The 19469-nt window shown below is 40.2% G+C and overlaps 1 protein-coding gene across 3 annotated transcripts in view; it reads right to left on the reverse strand.

Annotated features, from left to right (window-relative positions):
- The window catches only part of SHANK2 (SH3 and multiple ankyrin repeat domains 2), a 250055-nt gene that overhangs the window by 109009 nt on the left and 121577 nt on the right, over positions 1-19469 (reverse strand). For all 3 annotated transcript variants that reach the window (XM_054515204.1, XM_054515206.1, XM_054515205.1), the window contains 2 exons: positions 7915-7997; positions 6148-6272 (listed from right to left, as the gene is read on the reverse strand). In XM_054515204.1, coding sequence (XP_054371179.1) covers positions 6148-6272; positions 7915-7997 — 208 coding nt within the window. The remainder of the gene's footprint in view (positions 1-6147; positions 6273-7914; positions 7998-19469) is intronic.

Consider the following 19469-nt stretch of genomic DNA (forward strand, 5'->3'; position numbering starts at 1 on the left):
AGTGGTTTTCATATTCACTAGGAGTCCGAAAGCTCCCTGTGGATATCTCCACACTCCACATGCAGTCCCACAAGCTTTGGCAGAATCCCTCAGGATAGGAATGTCAGGAAATTCTGCTAAAATACTGCAGGCCAAAATGCCTTAAAACTGAAAATGGAGAACTGAATGGACACAGAGTTAGTTCTACACGTTGCTGCTGTTATCATCACAATTCCTTGCAAATCCTCCTCTCAAAGAATCATACAAATGAGCTCTGAGTATCAAAGAGCTACTTGTTAAATTTTGGGGAACCAGAAGCCCAGTATACACCTCGTGGAGAGTGAAGGCAAAAGGAAAATACTTCTCAGTTCTGCTCATGGTCTGGAAAGCAAAGGGCTTTCATTCTTGTCTGCTCTTTGTTCTTATTTTTAAGCGTATTACTTGCTTGTGTGTTAATTACCGAGATCCTTTAAGACCAAATTACTTTTTGTCTGCCCATTTTCATGTATGTCAAAAAGAAAACTGTTTTAATGATGTATTTTAAAAATTAACCAAGATTTGTTCCTCTTTTTAATGAGCACACTGGCACATTTGGAACACCATCACTTCCTACAGGTTAGAGGATACACACGAAAAACAAAAAGAACAATCAGAAACAGTTATGTACAGTGGGTTTGTGCACATCCAAAGCACTCTGAGAGCACAATAATTTCATTAAGGTGCCACCATCCCCTAAAGAAAAACTAAGAAAAAAACCAAACAAGCCCAAACCCTCAGTTACTGAGTTTAAGTAGAGAGAAAGTAAAACACTTCTCCATTAAGTAAAAAAATGAATTCCCTCAGTCAGATGCTGCACAGATACACCAGGCTGTTCCACACTTGTACCACAGCTGCTCTTTTTCCAAGAGCCCATTGTCCCAACCCTCCAGTGCATCTGTAGCTAGGAGAATTCCAAAAGCAAAACAGGAAGAAAGTTTTCTTCAGAGTCTGAGAGCTTGCATTTTAAGCAGTGTCAGGGGCTTGCTGGTGCTTAATAGACATACTTTAGAGATGTCACCAAGAGGATGATGAGTAACTGGTTAATAGAAATAAGTTTTTTCCTCTAATGGTTGGTTAAATCAAAACTGTGTGCCATTTAAATATACAGATTTAAAAATAGTGGTGCCTAGCCTGGTGTATGTACATACATAAAGAATCCCAGAATGGTTTTTGTTGGAAGGAACCAAAGCCCATTCAGTTCCAAGCCCCTGTCCTGGCCAGGAACTCCCTCTCCAGAAACTCAAACACTGCAGTGCTGCTGCAGCTTTGGCAAACCCCTCATCATTAAAAAGATGTTTGTAGAGTTGATCCAAGCCCAGAGTAGGTGCTGTCTAGGAACAGAGCAGCTCCCAGCCTGGCTGTTCTCCTGCCAAACAGGAGGCTCCCTGGCTGGGCAGGAGCAGCAGCCAAGCTGGCAACAAAAAAATCCTCCTGCAGGACACTGAACCAATGTGGACCTGCCTCTGCTGGTCCCCCAGAAAGGCCTAAGTGTGAGAGCTAAATCCAGCCCTCAGAAATGCACTGAGAATGCTGGCTTTGCTGTCTTCCTCCTACACACAGCACTCTTATTAAGCACTGCATGGAGCTGGTGTCCATACTGCTGGGAGGAGAGGGGCAAACTTTCAGCTGCAACGTGAGAATTCTGGTTCTTACAAAGCCATTAGCAAAGCCTCTACTTATTTCCAAGAGAGAAAAAAGTATCGTGGTTCTCATGAGTCTGCCCATGAGGGAAAAAAAAAAAAAATTTAGATTTCTCTCTGGTGGTAGAAGCGAGCAGAGTTCACACTAGAAATAAGAGAAAACACACCCAGAGGGTAATTAATATGAAGATTATCAAAGGATGGAAAGGTTTCTCTCTTGCTAAAAAGATTGGAATCAGTAGGAGCTGGCTTTGTAGAACCACTAATTCACCCAGCCACTGAATACCAATGTAAGGCATAACATTGCTTAAAATATTAATAATTACTAGAGTTTAAGCTACAACAATAAAGTCCAAAGTTTGCTTCCTACAGTTGTATAAAGTGCTTACTGGGATAAACCCAGTAACCTATTCCTAAAAAGGCTTCATTTGTGTATGAAGGTGTTTTTTTTTTAATATTTCAGATTTTTTAAATGTCTATTGCAACTTTTTACATGCAGTCAGAGGACAGATATCTTTAATACAATCATAAAATAATGCTGTAATAAAATGTTTATTTTCTACCCAAAACCAATTAAAGAAAAGTTTGTACTAGTAAATTGTATAAGCTTTTGAGGATGAAGAAATGCAGGCAGTTATACTACAGATATTTTGCATGTTTTAGCACAGGTACCAGTCCTGCAGCAAAATCATGACATTTCTTCTATTACCATCTCTGGCTTTTATCCTCAAATTAAACCTTGAATTTTGTCCTTTTGTTTTTATTTTTTAAATGAATAATTCACCAGGTTTATCTAGTTTACATATTAACTGGAATGTAAATAAGCAGCTATGCTATTCCAAAGACAATAACATTTCAATTTCTCTAGAAAAATAAGAGATTTTATGGCACAATAATGCAAACTGCAATGCCTCATTTAGAGAACAAATGCATTGTTCTGGTAAAATATTGCAGAATTAACTTGGCTTTCTGAGTACTGGTAGTGCAACATTATTGTTTGTGTGACAGGGAAAATCCCCATGAGCCACATCAGGCAACACCTGCAGAACAGCTGCACACTCATGGGGACAACAAGAACAAATAGTAATCCACTGGGGGTTAATTTTAAAAGACACTCTATATCCTACCACACTAAAACCCTCCACAAAACTCTTCTGAGTTAAAACAGGCCTTCCCGTTTAATGGGTTTCTTTACTCAAAAATGCTTAGACTTGTTTATGTCATCAAAGCAAATCCCCAAAACAACCCCACCTTAAGTCATGTCTCAAGGCAGAACTCACTGAATTTTTCCAAACTTGAGCAGTTATAGTATAGAAATCCAGTCACTGATGAGTTATTAATGACCTACAAAGGAATTAGTGACAGTTGTAATTTTTTTAACCCCTTTCTTATGGAGACTGCAGTATTTAGCAGTTGGCCTAATATGTTGCTTTACTTTTATCTATCTTTTTGATCAGACTGATATCAAGATTCAAGAAAACATCAACTAAAATAGTGAAAAATAACACATAGAGCAAGCTGTAAAATGTCAGCTATAACAACCAAATCATAACCATCCTTGTTTTCTTACTGTTCATCAAAGCTAAGAAAAAAAAATCACATTGAATTGGCATCTCTTAAATTGCTTATGAAAAATCCACATCTATTGACACCTTGCCTTTACCTCACACTCCTTCAGCTCTAAAACTACTCCTGCACTTTTCCAGTACATTTGCCCTGTGCTCTATCCAGGAAAGCCACTACACACTTCACAATTTTTATCACAAAAACCACGGCTGGGTTTGAAGCAAGGAGGAGACAAACCACACACTGTCAGAAATTTCCATGGAGACTCTGTGAGTACTGTTTCCAAGGGCAAGTGTAATGTTCATCTCTGAAGTCTCATGTTAAAATTAGTTGTACAGGTTGGACAAATCAGGAACTGCACATTTGATAAAAACTCAGTCATAAGATACAATGCCAGCTGTTCCAGGTAATCCCTACTCCATTTATCCGCTGGAGCAAAACAGAACCTTTTCTTCCTTTTTTGTATGGATCTTTTATTTGTTCTGCTCCACATATATCAAACCCCAAACATGAATTATTATAATGCCTCATAGCTGATACTGAAGTTTTCCGTCCTCCAGAAGATTCCAGACCATAACTGTACACAAAAAAATGATGGCCTGTCCTCCTGCCCTCGTGCTCTGCAAAGAAAGGATCTATATCTCCCTGTCAAACCTGTCTTTCCACAGTGAGGTTCCCCTCATCTCCATGACCCTGAGCCACCAAACCTCCTGAAGCAAGAATGAAGCATCTGCTCTGCCTCTCATTTTGCCCCCTGCCAAACTGAGCTCTCCCTCCCTAACACCCAGCGCCTGCCACGAGTGTTAAAAAATAGCACTAATTAGGATCCTGGTTGCCCATTAACTCTTTTATTATTCATGTGACATTTATGATAAATGCCTGATATTACTTACAAATGGTTGAGCTGGCAGTTACACACAGAAGCATAAACTTCAGAGTCATGGTAGAAATCATTTAGCAGCAAGGCAGGCTGACTACACCAGGGCATACAACCACTTGCTGGCGTGTAAATTTAAATCTTTTAGTTCAACACAAAAGACAAGGTAGCTTGGCATTCCTGGAAGTGCAGGTGGAGTTCTATTTCAGCAGTCTTTTGCATCACTGTAAATATCTCTAAAGATGGCTTTCTCCATCCAGCCAGGGCTGTGCACTGCATGTTGGCCATAAAACAGAAAAAAATCCTGCCTTTCTCCAACAGCAAAGTCTCCTACAACAGCCAAGTTGTCATTTCTCAGGATTATCATAACCTCTTAATTAAGTTGCAAAATTCAGAACAGAATAACCCCGATGAACATAAATTACACAGAAATGGATTTGATTTGCATGTAATAATGGCTTCTTTCAGAATTAATTACAAATATGCTGGAGTATGGATTAACGTCCTCCTGATTCAGCACTGTATGTGCATGTTTAGCTGCTCTTCTAAGCTAAGGCTAGGAGTAAATTGTCTAGACAATTAATTATAATTCTTCTCTCATTTGCCAAAAAAACAGTAAAGCTTTGTGCAGAATCAGCTACCCAGCCTTCTTCCACCCCTTCAGAGATCTTTAAAAGATCCATGAGCATATTTGTCATTCCATAATGAATTAAATTGCACATTGTTCACCATCCATTCTATCTGTGCAATCTGCCAGTACAGACTCTTCATACTTCCCTTGGATTAAAAGCCTAACTAGAAACCCACCTCTAAAAACACAGCCTTGTTTCAAAACCCCACCTAACAGGGACAGGGAGAGCTTTGGCAGGATCCCTGCCCAGGCATCGCAGCAGTTCCATTTGTAAGCTGGTTTCTAACGCTAAACGCTTCTCCTTAAGTAAACAAACAGCAAGGGAAATGTGCTCGAAGACAGAGATAAAAATGCATATCTATTTACTTTAGAAGTCTGCAAAGCCTGTTCTTTCACGGCTACAGTGTGAGGAAGTGGTGCAACTATTTAAATTCAGTCACCATGGGAGTTCAAGGCACGCTCCAAAAAAAGCTGCGTGTTGTACCCTCTCCTGCATGCAAAAGCCAGCTCTGCAGAAATAAACATTGTACCACCAGAAGTATTTTACCACCCCATACATGGGCCTGAAGAACAAGACATCAAATAATGTAAAATCAATAAATCTTACGACAGGGTTTGGCCAATCCATCCCAAAAGACCTATTTTCAGTACCCAATTTCACAGAACCACAGCATCCCTTTGCTGTTCATGAAGAGGTTGTGGGGGGAAAAGGAAGAAAAGTCCCAAATCATGATTTTGCTGTAAACTGCCCAGCAACACTCAAAAGGACAACCAACTTTTTAAACAAAACCTAAAACGCCAACAAAAACCCTCAAAATATCAAACATGAAGATATTTTTGGCATAAGTGAACAGAGTATTTAAATATACGCTTTTTATAAAGTAATTTATACTGCAATAACATTCATTGCTTTTTTTTTGTATTTCAGTGTAGTGCTGGAAAAATTTAATTTCAAGCCAAAGCAATTTGCTTTATTCTCCATGGTTACTAAATGCCACTGGACCATGGATATTTCTGAGTGCAGAAATAGTTGTATAAAAAGTCATTAATTTTGGTTACTTCCCAAAAATATTTAGAAGAAACCAGAACTGATGGCCCACAGTAAATATTGAAATTCATCTAAATTTCAATAACTGAAAGAAGACTAGAACCTCCCAGATATCTCTGAGAGTGTATTCCCAAAGGACAAAAGAACAACCAGAAAATTCCCAGTCAGCCTGACCATTGTTCTCTGTCACTGCTTTCCTGAATGCTGCATGAAGTTTTAAATTGATCAAGGGAAGCACATCACTGGTGTTAGCCCACAGAACTTGCTGCTCAGAGGCATCCCACACTTTTTCCAGAGTCAATTCTCCACCAGGAACATCACTCTTTCCCCAACAGAGCACTGAGAATCAAATTTCAGGATCTCCTACCTCGATCAAAAAGTCTCCAGTTCTCAGGCCAGCTTGCCATGCTACTCCCCCTTCATCCACAGATTCCAAGTACTGCAAAGCAGGAAAGGCTGGAGTTGGGGTGAATTCTTCAATTGGTGTGTCAGCTTTAAAAATAAATACCACATTAAAAAAAGAAAGTTATGGAGTGCTTGCAAATACCACTTGACTACAGGCCTATCATTGGCCATTCCAATTTAGGGTTAAAAAATGGTGGGTGCTGGAAGTGAGAGGGATGTGCCTCACGGGAGATCAGGATGCTGGGGACAGAGTGCAACCCCCCTGCAATAGCAATCCACAGGTCTTCCTTGCAGAGGGGGAAATACCTGCTCCTTTCCTGGCACAAACCAAATCAAGCTGCACCAGGCAATAGCTGGGTTCTGATATTCCAGGATATTCAGTATTGGCTCAAGTAACCCTTTTGTGTGCCTGGCAGAATGCTGTAACTCTGGCAACATCCACCTAAAAATGAATTATGTGCTGGAGCCAGGAGAGAGCATCTGGCCAAACTAGAGGGCTGGGATAGGTGGCAAAGGATGAAAAAAAAAATTAAAAAAAAATCAACCAGATTTTTTTTTTCCCTCCTAAATTTAGATGTGCATAACAAAGAAGAGACCACTTTTTAGGAGAGGAGGCGCAGCTGACCCTGTGACAGCCCTGCCTGCCCCTCTGTGTCACGTACACACACCAGGCAGAAAAGTCCTTGGGTCTTTCACCTGAGCTGCCCCCGCTGCTACAGAGAAAATCTGGGGGAAACCACTGGGCTCAGCCAGAGGGAGTGAGCCCTGCTCAAAGCACTGATAACCCACACCAACACTCAGAGATGAGGCAGTGCCTTGGGCTTCCCTGCTTCAACTCCAGACATTTCATTTGGCTAAAAAACTGGCAAAGCTTTCCCAGCCCTGCAAATCCACAGTGGCACTGGTCTAGGTTTAGGGGTGGGGAACAGGGAAAGCAAAAGCCGTGTCCCAAGAATGAAGACATGGAATAATTTTCATGCTCAAGCAAGGCAAGGGAGAACCCATGTGAAATGAGGGGGAGCAAGAGATGGGACATACCATCACAAACATATATTCTTTTTTAAAATACAAAGGGAGCAAACTGCACTGCAAGTCAAAAAGCAAAGCATTAAATAGAATGTCTTTTTTAACTGGTAGGAATGCCACTGTGATGGATTTTAGCCTACAGAGAGGTGCCGTGCAGCTTAACATATGAACAGCTTTAAAAATGAGCACACTACAGGCCATGCAACATACGTGCAGCTTCTCAAGATATAAAAAAAGATCATATTTTCATACTAAAACTGCACCAATGTCACCTTGCAGAAGATCCACACCTATTTTGAACAAAACATCCCTCTCTTGTCTATTCCTATTCGCAGCCCTATTCAATCAGGCTGGCATTTGAAATAAAGCAGCAGCTTTTATGAGGAAAGCAGGTTTCCCACAGTTAAGTAAACTGCACAACGGAACAGATTAATGGCAAAATACTACATCCACCAGCATGAGAAAAATACAGGCAAAACTTTCTCCCCCCAAAACAATTATGCAGTGCTTCTCCCATGTAAAAATGCAAACTGCTTCAGAGAGAAAGCACCGAAATCCATCGGAGTAGTATAGCATACAGAGAATCCTGTTGTCTAGCAACCAAGTGCACCAAGAATAATTCCTGCTTATATTCTGAGATGTATAAATTTCTTCATGCCACTGCACATCACACACACACTCACACACACACAGAAGCACATACCTTTTGCCCCTCTGAGCACAAATCCAAATCCTTCATTGTCTTTTTTCTGCAGGACCACTGCCTTTTCTTCTATTATGCAGTCACTGTAGAGAGAATTCCGAGGATAGCGACCATTATTACATCCCTTCATCACCACTGTAGTAGCTGCTCCTCCAGTGTGCAGGTTCATCATCATCACAGCCCGTTAATCAAATAATATTGCAGTAACCAAGCATGGGAAAATATAGAACAAATAGCAGCAAGGGGAAGACAAAGACTAAGCTGGATGGTAAAAGAGAACATGACAAAGCAACTTAAAATGAATAAAAAAGGCAGAGAGGAAAAAGAAAGAAGAAGAAATCATGCATGGTGGTTTGTGTTCTATATGAATGACTGGATGAACATGTGATCATGTAATCTGTGGGCTAGCTAGGACTCTAAAAGGAAAAAAAGTAAGTGAACTGAACGACAGTATCATTAATAAACTCCTCAATCGTGGATGTACCAGATGCATCTTCTAGTGAAGCCAAAATGAAACCAACCAGAAGAAAAATGAGGCAGCATTTTAAATTTAAAGATAATAAATTATGATTTTCTATTAGCTAACTAAAAGGCACAAATATATTCTGAAAGCTATGCCTTGCATCAAAAGCCCTTTTTCAATCCTATTGAATGTTGCATGCTGCAAGAATCCCACATGATCATCTGACAGCCTACAATGCTAACAACGTGCAGCTGCCTTGGCGTCATCAAGCACAAATTTCCACAGCATCAAGAATCTGCATAATTGAAATAGTAACAAGGCATGCACAAGCAGGAAAACACATTTTCTAAGGAATATTTCCTGTCTCCTGATAAACAATTAATATTATAAAACAAGGAGATGGTATAAAGGACTATTTATGTAAGCAGTATTCCCTTAAAGAGAAAGTAGCCTTAGGAATCTCACTGTCATTGGCTAAGATAAAAGTGGAAGGTAGATGAAGAAAATGCACATTAAAATGGGACCTTTCAGATACAGTGAACGATCTGTAAAAGCCTTAAGGCGTTCAATATCTTTCATTAAACATGAAATAATAAAATAAGCTCAAAGAAAAAAAAAATTCAATGCTCTTTTAGGTACCAAAGAATAGCACAGCACGAGTTGCAGGGGTTAAGTTCACGAATTGTCAGCACTGCAAACTATGCTGTTTTAAAATACCTACAGAACTAGTTCAGATAGAAAGCAGTAAGAGCAAGTTTGCTTTCCTTAATTTTTTACTAGCCAACTTCTGTTCCCACTGGTCTGGTACAGAATCCAGTCCCCAAAGCAGTAAAAGCAAGGAGAGACTGGATCTGCCTCAGGGCCATTAATAATCCCCAGGGGGAGGAGGAAACTAAATAAAGAGAAATTGTTGTGACCTTTTTATTTAAAGCTCTGAACAAAGAGAGGGATGATGATATCAGGACACCAATGGACAGCCTCCAAACTCCAGATTTTTCATGCATCACAGACCATCCTTTTGGTGCCTTTCCAGCTCTGCAGGATGAAACTTCCCATGGCTGCTGAAGCAATGATGTAAGGTTGTCTTCCAAATTGCAGAGTATTTAACACCACACATGAATTCAAACTGCCACAGGGTGACTTTGTGGGCAAGAGATGGTCTCCATCAGCACCCATAGCTTTTGTATTCTCAACTTATTGTAATTTACTGTGTCTCTCAGACATTTCCTGTTCTTACAGTTAAAAAACTTCTGCTTCTTGAGAAAGCCCAACACCCTCCTGCTCAGGGATATCAGGATGGGATGGAATATGCAGCTCTCAGAGCCCACTGATGCTCTCCATCAACACCTGATGTTCTAGAAACTGACTGCTCCTGCCAGTGGATTGGATTATTTCCTTCATTTCACCACCCCATTCTCAAGGTGGGTCCCTGTGCTTATCCACTGAAGAGTCAACAGTGTTACTTTTTTTAATACTTGGTCAAATTAATAAAACCCATTCCCTTCAAGTTTCCTTGTAATCAATCAATAGCTTAATAGAGCTTAGAAGGCAACTTCTGAGATCCTAATTATAGCAAGAGTTTGGTTCAAAGAACCCCCTCGTGTCCCCTCCCTAGATCCCACCCTTGTGTCAGTTCATTTCCATACAGAATTCAGAAGTTTATCAGCTCAGCAAACTCAGGATCAATTCTCCTGGTGTACATCCAAAAACAAGAAAAAAGCATCCAGGGTCCTTCCTTCCAGAGCCAGCTAATGAAATGGATGGGCATTGTCAAGTCAGGCTCACTTCATCCTAATGTACAGATTAAAGGTATAAAAACCTCCTCTGATTTTCTTCTCATGTACAGCACATCTATTCCATAAACTACCCAGTTTTCTACTTCAGTTCATGTACTGAAAGCGGGGATGCAAAATTGCCAACATTTTACAAAATTATGTGCAAGGGGGAGGTGAGAGGGAAGGGAGGGAGAAGCACAACATGATTATTGGTGAGAAAACACACAAACTGATCTCTATTATTTGACAAATACAACTTCCTAATATAGAGTTACAGTCATAAAGAGAACAGCATCACAGCCTGGAAAGTAAAAAGATAGGCTTGAAAAAATCAGATGTGTAGCACTTCTTCCCATTTATGTTCCCTAGATGTAGGGAACCTGCAAAATCCTATGGCTTGAGTAGCTTAAACTTATTCAAGCAACCACAGAAAGCAAATTGATTCTCCCCACACACCTCAGTGCTGCTGAGCAAAGAACCAGCTGCAGGAAAAGGGGGGAAGACAAGCAATCACACAAAAAAAATGAACTGAATTTACAGCCTGCACACCCTTTCTCCCAGAAAATTTGCATTCCCAAGAAAAGGAAGCAGAAGAGGGGCAGGGTTTAACCTCTGACTCTTTGCAGTGCTGCTTTTTGCTGGCTTTGCCATTCCAGGGCTCTCTGTGCCAGCCAGGGTGGACTCTCCACTGAAGGTCTGTTCACAGTCCACCTGCTCCTGGCAGGAAAAGTGGTGCCAAATGTAAAACTAGGTCAAAATTTCTCCCCATGAGCCTTCTTGGCAGCATCTCTTTGATTCTGGAGGTGTTGTAAATACTTAGCAGCAGAACACAGGGTACAGCAACCAGTGACAAATGAAGGTGACATTACATTAGGAGCTGCTCAGAGGCCTGAGCTCAAGCAAGAAGGGAAATTTCTTCCCAGGCTCTTTCAGTACAGTGCACAGCTCTGTGTGAGGCCAGGCAGTCCCTGTTATCTGTGATATGCCAAATTTCAATAAGTAAAATCCCTGAAGTCCATTTCTGTCTCATCCCAAACAAAATTGAACAGCTTCCATTTCAGAGACGAGTCCTCAGAATATGACCAGTTCCATATGATAGTAATAAAATGAGAAATTCTAAAATCAATAGCTCATTATTTAAATAGGGCAAATGCTGCTTTGACTTTGGGCTGTGTAAGGCCAAGATTCATTGCAGGCAAAGTTAAATGCAAAAGGCATCCTATCAAGTGCAGGACATTTCATAATGTGCAGTCATAAAACTTCAGGTCAAAATAACAGTCAATGTAAATCTCTGCTTTACTCAAGCAGCAGATATTAGAAAACATGCTTGTTCATCAGCTCATGTACTTTCCTTAACCACTTAAGGCTCAAGAACTGTGCAGAGGTGTTACAATTTCCATAACTTTACAGACTGACCAATGGAGAAAGGGAAATAGAAGGATTTGCCCGTGGTCAGACAGATATGTGAGTTTTGAACTCAGCACTGTTCCACATAACAACCATCATTTGTGTGGGCTTTTCTAAACAGCAGGAATTTCTGCTTTGCTAACAGCCCATTGGGATAATATATGAGAAAGGAAGGAGAAATGTCAAGTCTTTCATAAAGATCTGTATGAAGAAAATAAAGGTTGGAGTGCAGGTTCCTGCTGGAGGCAGGCCCACAAAACCTGGCTTCCTGTTCTCATCAGAGATAACTACACCCTATCTTAAGGCATGACTTATTCCACAAGCTAAAATACTAAATTACAGAGGTGAGACTGTCAGGACTACAGGATGTGTTTAGGCAAGTTTGTATCAAGTGTTTCATTGCTGATTTCAATCTGAAAAACAGCAAGTAGAGGACAATCCACTCAAAATTATCACCATTATTGGGAAACAAAAGTGGTTATTTGGTATACTGTCAGTCTCCTCCTAAGGAGAGGAAAAAATGAATGTAAAAAGGAATTATTTTCCTCATTCCCTGCAGTCATCCATCCCCTGGAAACATAACCCAACCTTTTCAGCTTCAGTAGCCCAGCAGTCCACAAGCCCTTCAGTAAGGACTTGCTCTCCTCTTGAGTGAGAAGTGGACCTCGCTCTCTCCAGGCTCACTTCTTTCAGTTGGCCAAGTGAATCTAAATCTCTTCATTAGCCCTTTTTCTTCTCCTCAGCACTCTTGCAATTGCAATCCCTTTGAAAGATCTACTGAGTTCACAACTAGATACATCCTAGAAGAATAAAGTGTTCTGCCAGGTGCAATAAAATGATATCTAAATCATTCCATAAATTTATATGCAATGTCTGGAAGCAGTCACACTAATTCCTTTCAGGATAAGATGGCCAATTTATGGTGGTTATGCTCAAGCCAGAGAAGGGCATTTGGGAAATCTGTTCAACAGGAGGAGCCCTTTGTACATTATCCAACAGTCAACCCCTGTTAAAGGCACATCAAAAATATTCTTTCCCTTTTTTCGGGAAATAGCCTGTCCTGATACCACATAAAATGGATAGTATGTCTACAGCAAACTTTATTGTAGGATTTAGCAAACCTTCAGTGGGAAAACATTTCCTGTTACTGCTGGAAGGGGTCAACCTTACAATTTATAGTCAACTACTCTAATGGCTTCAGGAAAATTGGCTAATCCTACTAATTAAGGCCTTCAAGATTAATGAAGACACTTCCTGTGATTGCTCAAGTTTCCCAGGCATCAATCATCCACTTTTAGGTCTCGCAGAAGAGCTCCCACAGCTCTCCTGTGTCAGGCAGAGTAGCAATCACTTGCTCAAGAGGCAGCAGCTACAGCAGCGAGTGGGTTCTGTGCACAGCAGATAGGGAAATACACAGCCTGTCCCTAAAAAACCCACTGGCAACCCAAACAGAAACAGTGGGATGCAGCCAACTAAACAGTCAAGCTCACATTGACCTCTCCCTTCACAGCATCCTAGGATCTCAGAACTGGGGGGGTTGGCCCACTCCGTACAGCTTGAGCAATGCTGATGTCTTATATGACAAATCTAATGATTTTCCTTTAGAACAAATGTTAATCTGGAAGATTATAGCAAGCTGTGTTTGGGAGGAAAAAAATATTTCCAAATAGATGCCTTAGCACTTTCCTCATGGCAGATAGAACCTTGCATTAAAATAGAAATATTGGAGAGCAGCAAATTTTAAATTGATAAATTCCCTACTAGGCAGCTGAAGGTACAAGTCCAAGGAGTACGATCATGATACAATAATTAAAATATGACAGAGAAGGGATGAAGAGAATCACTTAGAGCTAAAAATTCTCCAAGCTGTTCTGCTATTTCATTTAAAAAAATAAACTGGAAAATCAGGGCTACATATGGAAGTGCAGCATGGACCCAAAAGTTTAGTACTACCTATGGACTAAGAAATCCAAGAGCAGAATCTTCACAGGCACAGACAATTGGTTGTGTGTCAGTGCCTGACTGGCACAGCTGGCACTCCAACAAAAAAACCCAGAGAAGACACACAAGACCACCATTACCACTGCTTGCACTCTCTGTTCCTCTCTGGCTTTATAATTTGTGGCAAACAATTTCAAATTACAACAGAAAGGACACGGTCTAATTTCTCCTTGGTAAACTTGGCATAGCTGTGTCTTCCTCAGCTGGCTATGATCAAGCCAGATAAAGGAACAGGAAATAAGGAAAGATGCTCCAGCAATACTCCTGGAACATACCCATATTCATATATTTGTATTTCCAATCTCCTGTAGCAGTGCTGTTTCTCCAGAGTTAGTAAACATCTTGTGGAGTTCTTTGATCATGAGAACAGCAAGGCTGCAGATTTTGCTTTGAAATCTGCTGATGAAAGAGGAATATGTCAAACTGTGGCTGTTTTAAAGACATGGACATATTCTCCAGTTCTGGATCTGTACTGCACAGGGAGGGAATCACAGGCTCCAGTAAAACCTCACAACACATCTTCCACCTAAAAAAGGTGTTTCATTCACACTTCTAAACAAAGAATCAAGCCATCTTTATTGGATTTTGAACACTTGATACCCTGGGTAAAAAAAAGAGCAGTTCTTCACTAAGTCCCCAAACCCACAGTAATGTCACCCAGGAAGGGATTCAGTAAGAATTAGGAAGTCAGAAAGATGGTGCTGCTTAAAAAATCAAAAATCAACCATCATTTCAAGAAGATACCTATCTTAAAGAGACTAACACTGCTGTACACTTCAGTAGGTTTATGCTACAAAACTTTACCAAAAAATATACATTTAAAAGAGAAACACTGAATTTCACAACAGAAGTGCACAGTAGTGGCACAATTTCTTTATGTAGATCCAAGGAGAAACTTGGTCTCTCTCTCTCCCCCTCAGTCCACATTCCTGTACTCAGCTTTTAATTGCACTTATTATCATGCTTTTTGGTGTGCAGAAGAAGGGGGTAGCCAATCTAAAGTAATACTTTTCAAATAAATCGATTTGGCTATTGGTACTTGAAGGTTGTTTCCCAGCTTCACCTTAAGTTGCTGAAACTGCAACAAGTAAAGTAAAATATTGATACAGCAAACCAGGAAGTCACCTTCCTGGAAAGAGAAATCATCCAGTAAAAGTCTGATTCTCTATTATGTAGGAATCTCAGGGTAGGATATAAAGGCAATAAAAAAAGTCAGTGGTAAATTCATAATCCTAAGCAAATGTGTATATATAGGGTATATATGTACCATACCCATGTATGAATGCATTTATGCACACTCAGAAAACCCCAAGTATTTTAGCCTTTTTTAAGAGAAATGTTATTATTCTTTCACATCTGCACTAGTAGAGAGAAAACAAAAAATCACTGTGAGTGAGGAAAGTGGCAAAATGAACTCAAAAATAAAAGGTTAATTCCTCTGTATTAATTAATTTCATTTTTCTTTTAAAAATGAGCAGTCATTTCAAGCATCACACGTGCCAAAGTGAAAATCAGACATGCAGGCTATGGAACAGGAGAGTTGTATAGCCCAGAGTCCCTCTAACCCTTTCACACAAATGTTCCACCTAGCACAGGAATATTTTGGGTTCCAGGACACTCCATTTGCACCTGATACTTATCAGCAATTTTCAGTTTTGTTTATCAAGCATTTGAGCAATGTGAGCCTGGACTGTGGAAATATTAATATTCATTGCTAATACGATGAGCCTTGGGCAAACAGGCTGTCCAAACACTCACATATGTTTAGGAAACCAGGATATTTATCTAATAAACATTTCACTGTTTAGGTTTGTATTTTCCTACCCCAAACCAGCTGCAGTTCCACCCTCAGATGTTGCCACCAAACACAGAGAAACAGGAATTTTCTCCCTAATCATCTTAACATATTTAGATAAAAGGAATATTAAATATAGATGTTAAATCCACTGGTTTCTTATAGTTTTTTTTTTAATTCATAATTTTCCTGCTGTTTTTGCTAAAATTGGTCATTATTATCACAGACAACCTCAGTACCAAGGAGAGGAACATGTTCAGGGCTATCAAACAGGACAAGTGACAAAGGCAGAACAAGGGAAGTGACTTCAATCACACCTTGAGTTTAAAAGAAAATAAACATAAAGTGTTTTATTAACACTTTTTAAATGTGCTACAAGCCCTTTAAGGTAGCAGTTTGACCTTGGAAGTCTTTAAAACAATTATTAAACTCACAGTACACTTTGGTATCATAACTCCACTTGCTCCAAGAGAGTCTAAACAAAAATAAACTACAAAATAGGGGAAAGAAACTGGTGATTTCAGGACTGGTGCCAAACATGAGTTTCAGATTAGTTTTAAGGGACCCCTCAAGTTTTCCATCACATCCTGTTTGCTATGATGAGCAGGAGGAATGATCATCCTCCTGTCCTGCATTCCTTGGAAAATAAACACAGCCCTGACCACAAGGAGTGTGAGTAGCCCTGACTGTACATTTCAGCTTTATAGATGGAACTATTTCACTCACAAGTCTGCATTGTACAGAAGAGCACAGTGATTAAATCAATGTTAAACACACTGCAAATTTTTATGACAAAAAATGTTATTCCTTTAGTATATAACTTACAAGTAAGTTTGAACTTCTGTCTCAAAACAAATGAGGCCTCACCAAAGGCATAAAGATTTTCTGAAAACATCTTTATTCTTCTCCAAGAGCTTTAAAAATACAGTGTACAGTGAGAAACTTTGATTTTCTAGGATTTTGCACTAAAGAGCTGTAAAGGTGATGTGAATTTTTCACATATCCCTTTAAAAATCCTGACTAATCACGTTATTTCACAGTCTCATTAACATCAGAAAGGAGGTGGCAACTCTACCTTATTTTATGAAATATATTCACCCTCTCCCTTTCTCTAATTGCAGTAAGCTCTTGAGTTATTTTAAGTCTACTCCAAATTTTGCTTACCTGCAAGACAAAATGTCCATCTTAACAGCTCTCCTGCCTCCCAACACCATTATTTTCAGCAATTCTGTCAAAGCATGGCCAGTTTAGTCCAAAATGCTGGTAGCAGTAAAAAAAATCACTGACTTTACAATTTTATTTAAATTGCCCATGACTTCTCTTAATTATGTGCATGTTGAACTGGAACCTGTCTTTATTGCCCCCTTGCCTTTCACATTCAGCTTGTTGGTTGCACTGATGTGGAATTTCTGGGAATATGAAGCTTTCTTTTTTTGTGTACTGGAGACAAGGTAAAAATATTGGTTCATCATTTCAGATGCATAGATTTTAATGCATTTCAAAGTTTATGGTGCTGGAAGTGGTTGCAGTAGAGGTATAAACCACCTCTGCCATAGGTGCAACTGCTCCAGGTTAGGACATGCTGGTCTAAAGGATCCCACAATCTACCCAGTATCAGCCCTGGTTTTCAACTGGAGCACTAAACTCTTAATTCTGTCATCTGGGCCCTATAAAAAATTAGAGAAATTAGAAGGCACATGGGTAACAGGATTTTTTTCCTCCTAAAGATGCAGTAGCCACTTTTTCTTAGTGCACATATTCAACACTCACTATTCCTCTGCTCAGAACCTTGCCATGAACTCAGTTTTTGTGTAACACTTATCCCTTAAAGCCAAGCTTTTGTTGATACATTTTAGTGCTTGTCAGACACCATCTCTCCAAAAACAGGCTGACATTTTGTGTCAGAGAGAGCAGGGAGCCCCAGCAGCATCACCAGCCACTCAATTGGTGCATCTGCCAATCACTGCCATGGAGCAGCCCCTTAACATCCACGAGGATGGAGAGAGAGAGCATCTGCTCCTGGCTTGGGGAAAGAGGAACACTTTCAAAGGGCTTGGATAAAGCCCTGCTCTGTCCAGCAGGCTCCTGGCATTCAGCAGCAGCTCAGGCTGTGGATTTAAGTCTGAAACACACAGGACTAAGCCCAGACCTCCTTTAGTCCAGGTGAATGCTCCATCACCAGCTATTGTCTGCTCTTTAGCTGGTCTCTCTTTGTTGGGTTCAATTCCATTTCTTAAAGAAACACTGCTCCAGCACATCTGGTTTGCCCCAGGAGGAACAAGGCACCCTCCTCCCACACCTTCCTTTTGCACCACCAAAAGAGACTGAGCATGAAAATCCACCCCTTTCCAATTTTGGATCATTTCATCTTTCAAGAGGAACAAAACACATACGCTGCCTGCCAGCCACCCTGAGAATGTTGCCTCATAGATCAAATTCTCCAAATGCAACAAATATTTGTGAAAATCTGCCTGGAAAGAGAGGGTGAGATGGGGGAAGAGTGGTTGAGATCACTCCCACTGGAGGCAAGCCCACAGTGCAAGTTCACCAGTTATTTGTTCCATCTGGGGCTGCCAACTGCATCATTCCCAACCAGAGGCACCATATGGAGCCTTTGCTCATCTGGTGATGAGGTGACAGCACAGCAGCCAAAGTTGCCCTGGGGCAGGGAATTAAATCATCACAGGGGCTGGGACACAGGAAAGGAAAACACCAATTATTAGAAACCTCATCATCATCCTCCTTTCTCCCCCCTCCCCAAAAAACCCCATTTGAATCTCCTGTTTTCCTCTGCTCTAATTATGTGGCTCTTGTTTCTAACCAACCTCAAAAACTTGTTCTGCATCTCCACTCTTTTTTCTTTTCTTTTTTCATTTCCTCTATTCTAATTTAAAGAATAAAACCCACTTTATCCCCCCCCCCATGCACAGGACACAGGCTGCTGCTTTCAGTGGTGACATTTAAATCCATGCTCTCCTCCAGCATCCGGCCAGAGGAGTTGGAGAGGAAATCCTGCTGAGCCTGGGAGTACCAATTGCTGTGCAGGAAATGGCACAGCCCCCAAATCCCAGCCCTTGCAAGCAGCAGCTTCTCTACTCCAGGCACACAGTTAAGTCTGGACTAGCGCTAGAGGTAGATCCTAATAGTTTTTCAGAAAGAGCATTGTAATTCTACGTTTGGAAAAGGCTGTATTTTTTTTTCCCCCTCAGCTCTTGAGCTCTCTTTGCTAACACTTATCACTAAAAATTTAGGCAAACATGTAGCCCAGAAAATGGATTTTAGTCATTAGTTACCAAACCATTAGCTGCTAAAAGCTGGAATCTTACTGAAGTGGGTTGAGCAAACTTCACTGTTAAGGCAGCAAACAACTTAAAAATGCACTTAGAAGCTAATGGAAACTTTTATCACTCACAGTAGTGTTTTGCATCTTACCATAATTGTATTAGACCTTAATAGTGCAATTACAGTACAGGTTTAGATGGAGAGGCTCCACAATTCAGATGCACACACACACATACACCCTTTTTACCTCCTATTTCAGCAATTCCTTTCAATATTTGCTGTAGCCACCAGCACAAAAAGCTCCATCGTGGCATCACACAACAGCAGGGGAGGCAAAGTGCAAAGTTGTTTATTAGCAACCAAAGGAATTTCCATTAGAAACTGAATAATTGTAAATTAAAAACTTCACATTTTACATCTCTACCTGCTCCATAGAGGCTACAATGTGTTAATTATTGCTTAAATACATATGCAATTCTTGAAATTGCATCAAATTATGCTCTTCAAGTTAATGAGGCACAAGGTATTAAAATTGAGCTACCCTTGACTTTCTGCCTCACATTTAGAGTGGCTTTTATACTCACAGTTAATTAATTAATTCAGAAAAGGCAAGTCCAACAAAATAACTTTAGACATCAAGGTAAGATTACATGCACACAAAACACTTTACATACTTTTTTTCCCCTACAATTTGGCTGGTGCTGACCATTCTCTGTGCTCAGAAGAACCATGATATCACATCTGCAGAGACTTTAAATCATTAAAATCTCAGAGAGCTTTCAGATGTAACCACATCACTGTCTCACAGGGTTATATTTAATTACAATGATGA

This window comes from Molothrus ater, chromosome 6 (genome assembly GCF_012460135.2).
Source record: "Molothrus ater isolate BHLD 08-10-18 breed brown headed cowbird chromosome 6, BPBGC_Mater_1.1, whole genome shotgun sequence".
Taxonomy (NCBI): Eukaryota; Metazoa; Chordata; class Aves; order Passeriformes; family Icteridae; genus Molothrus; species Molothrus ater.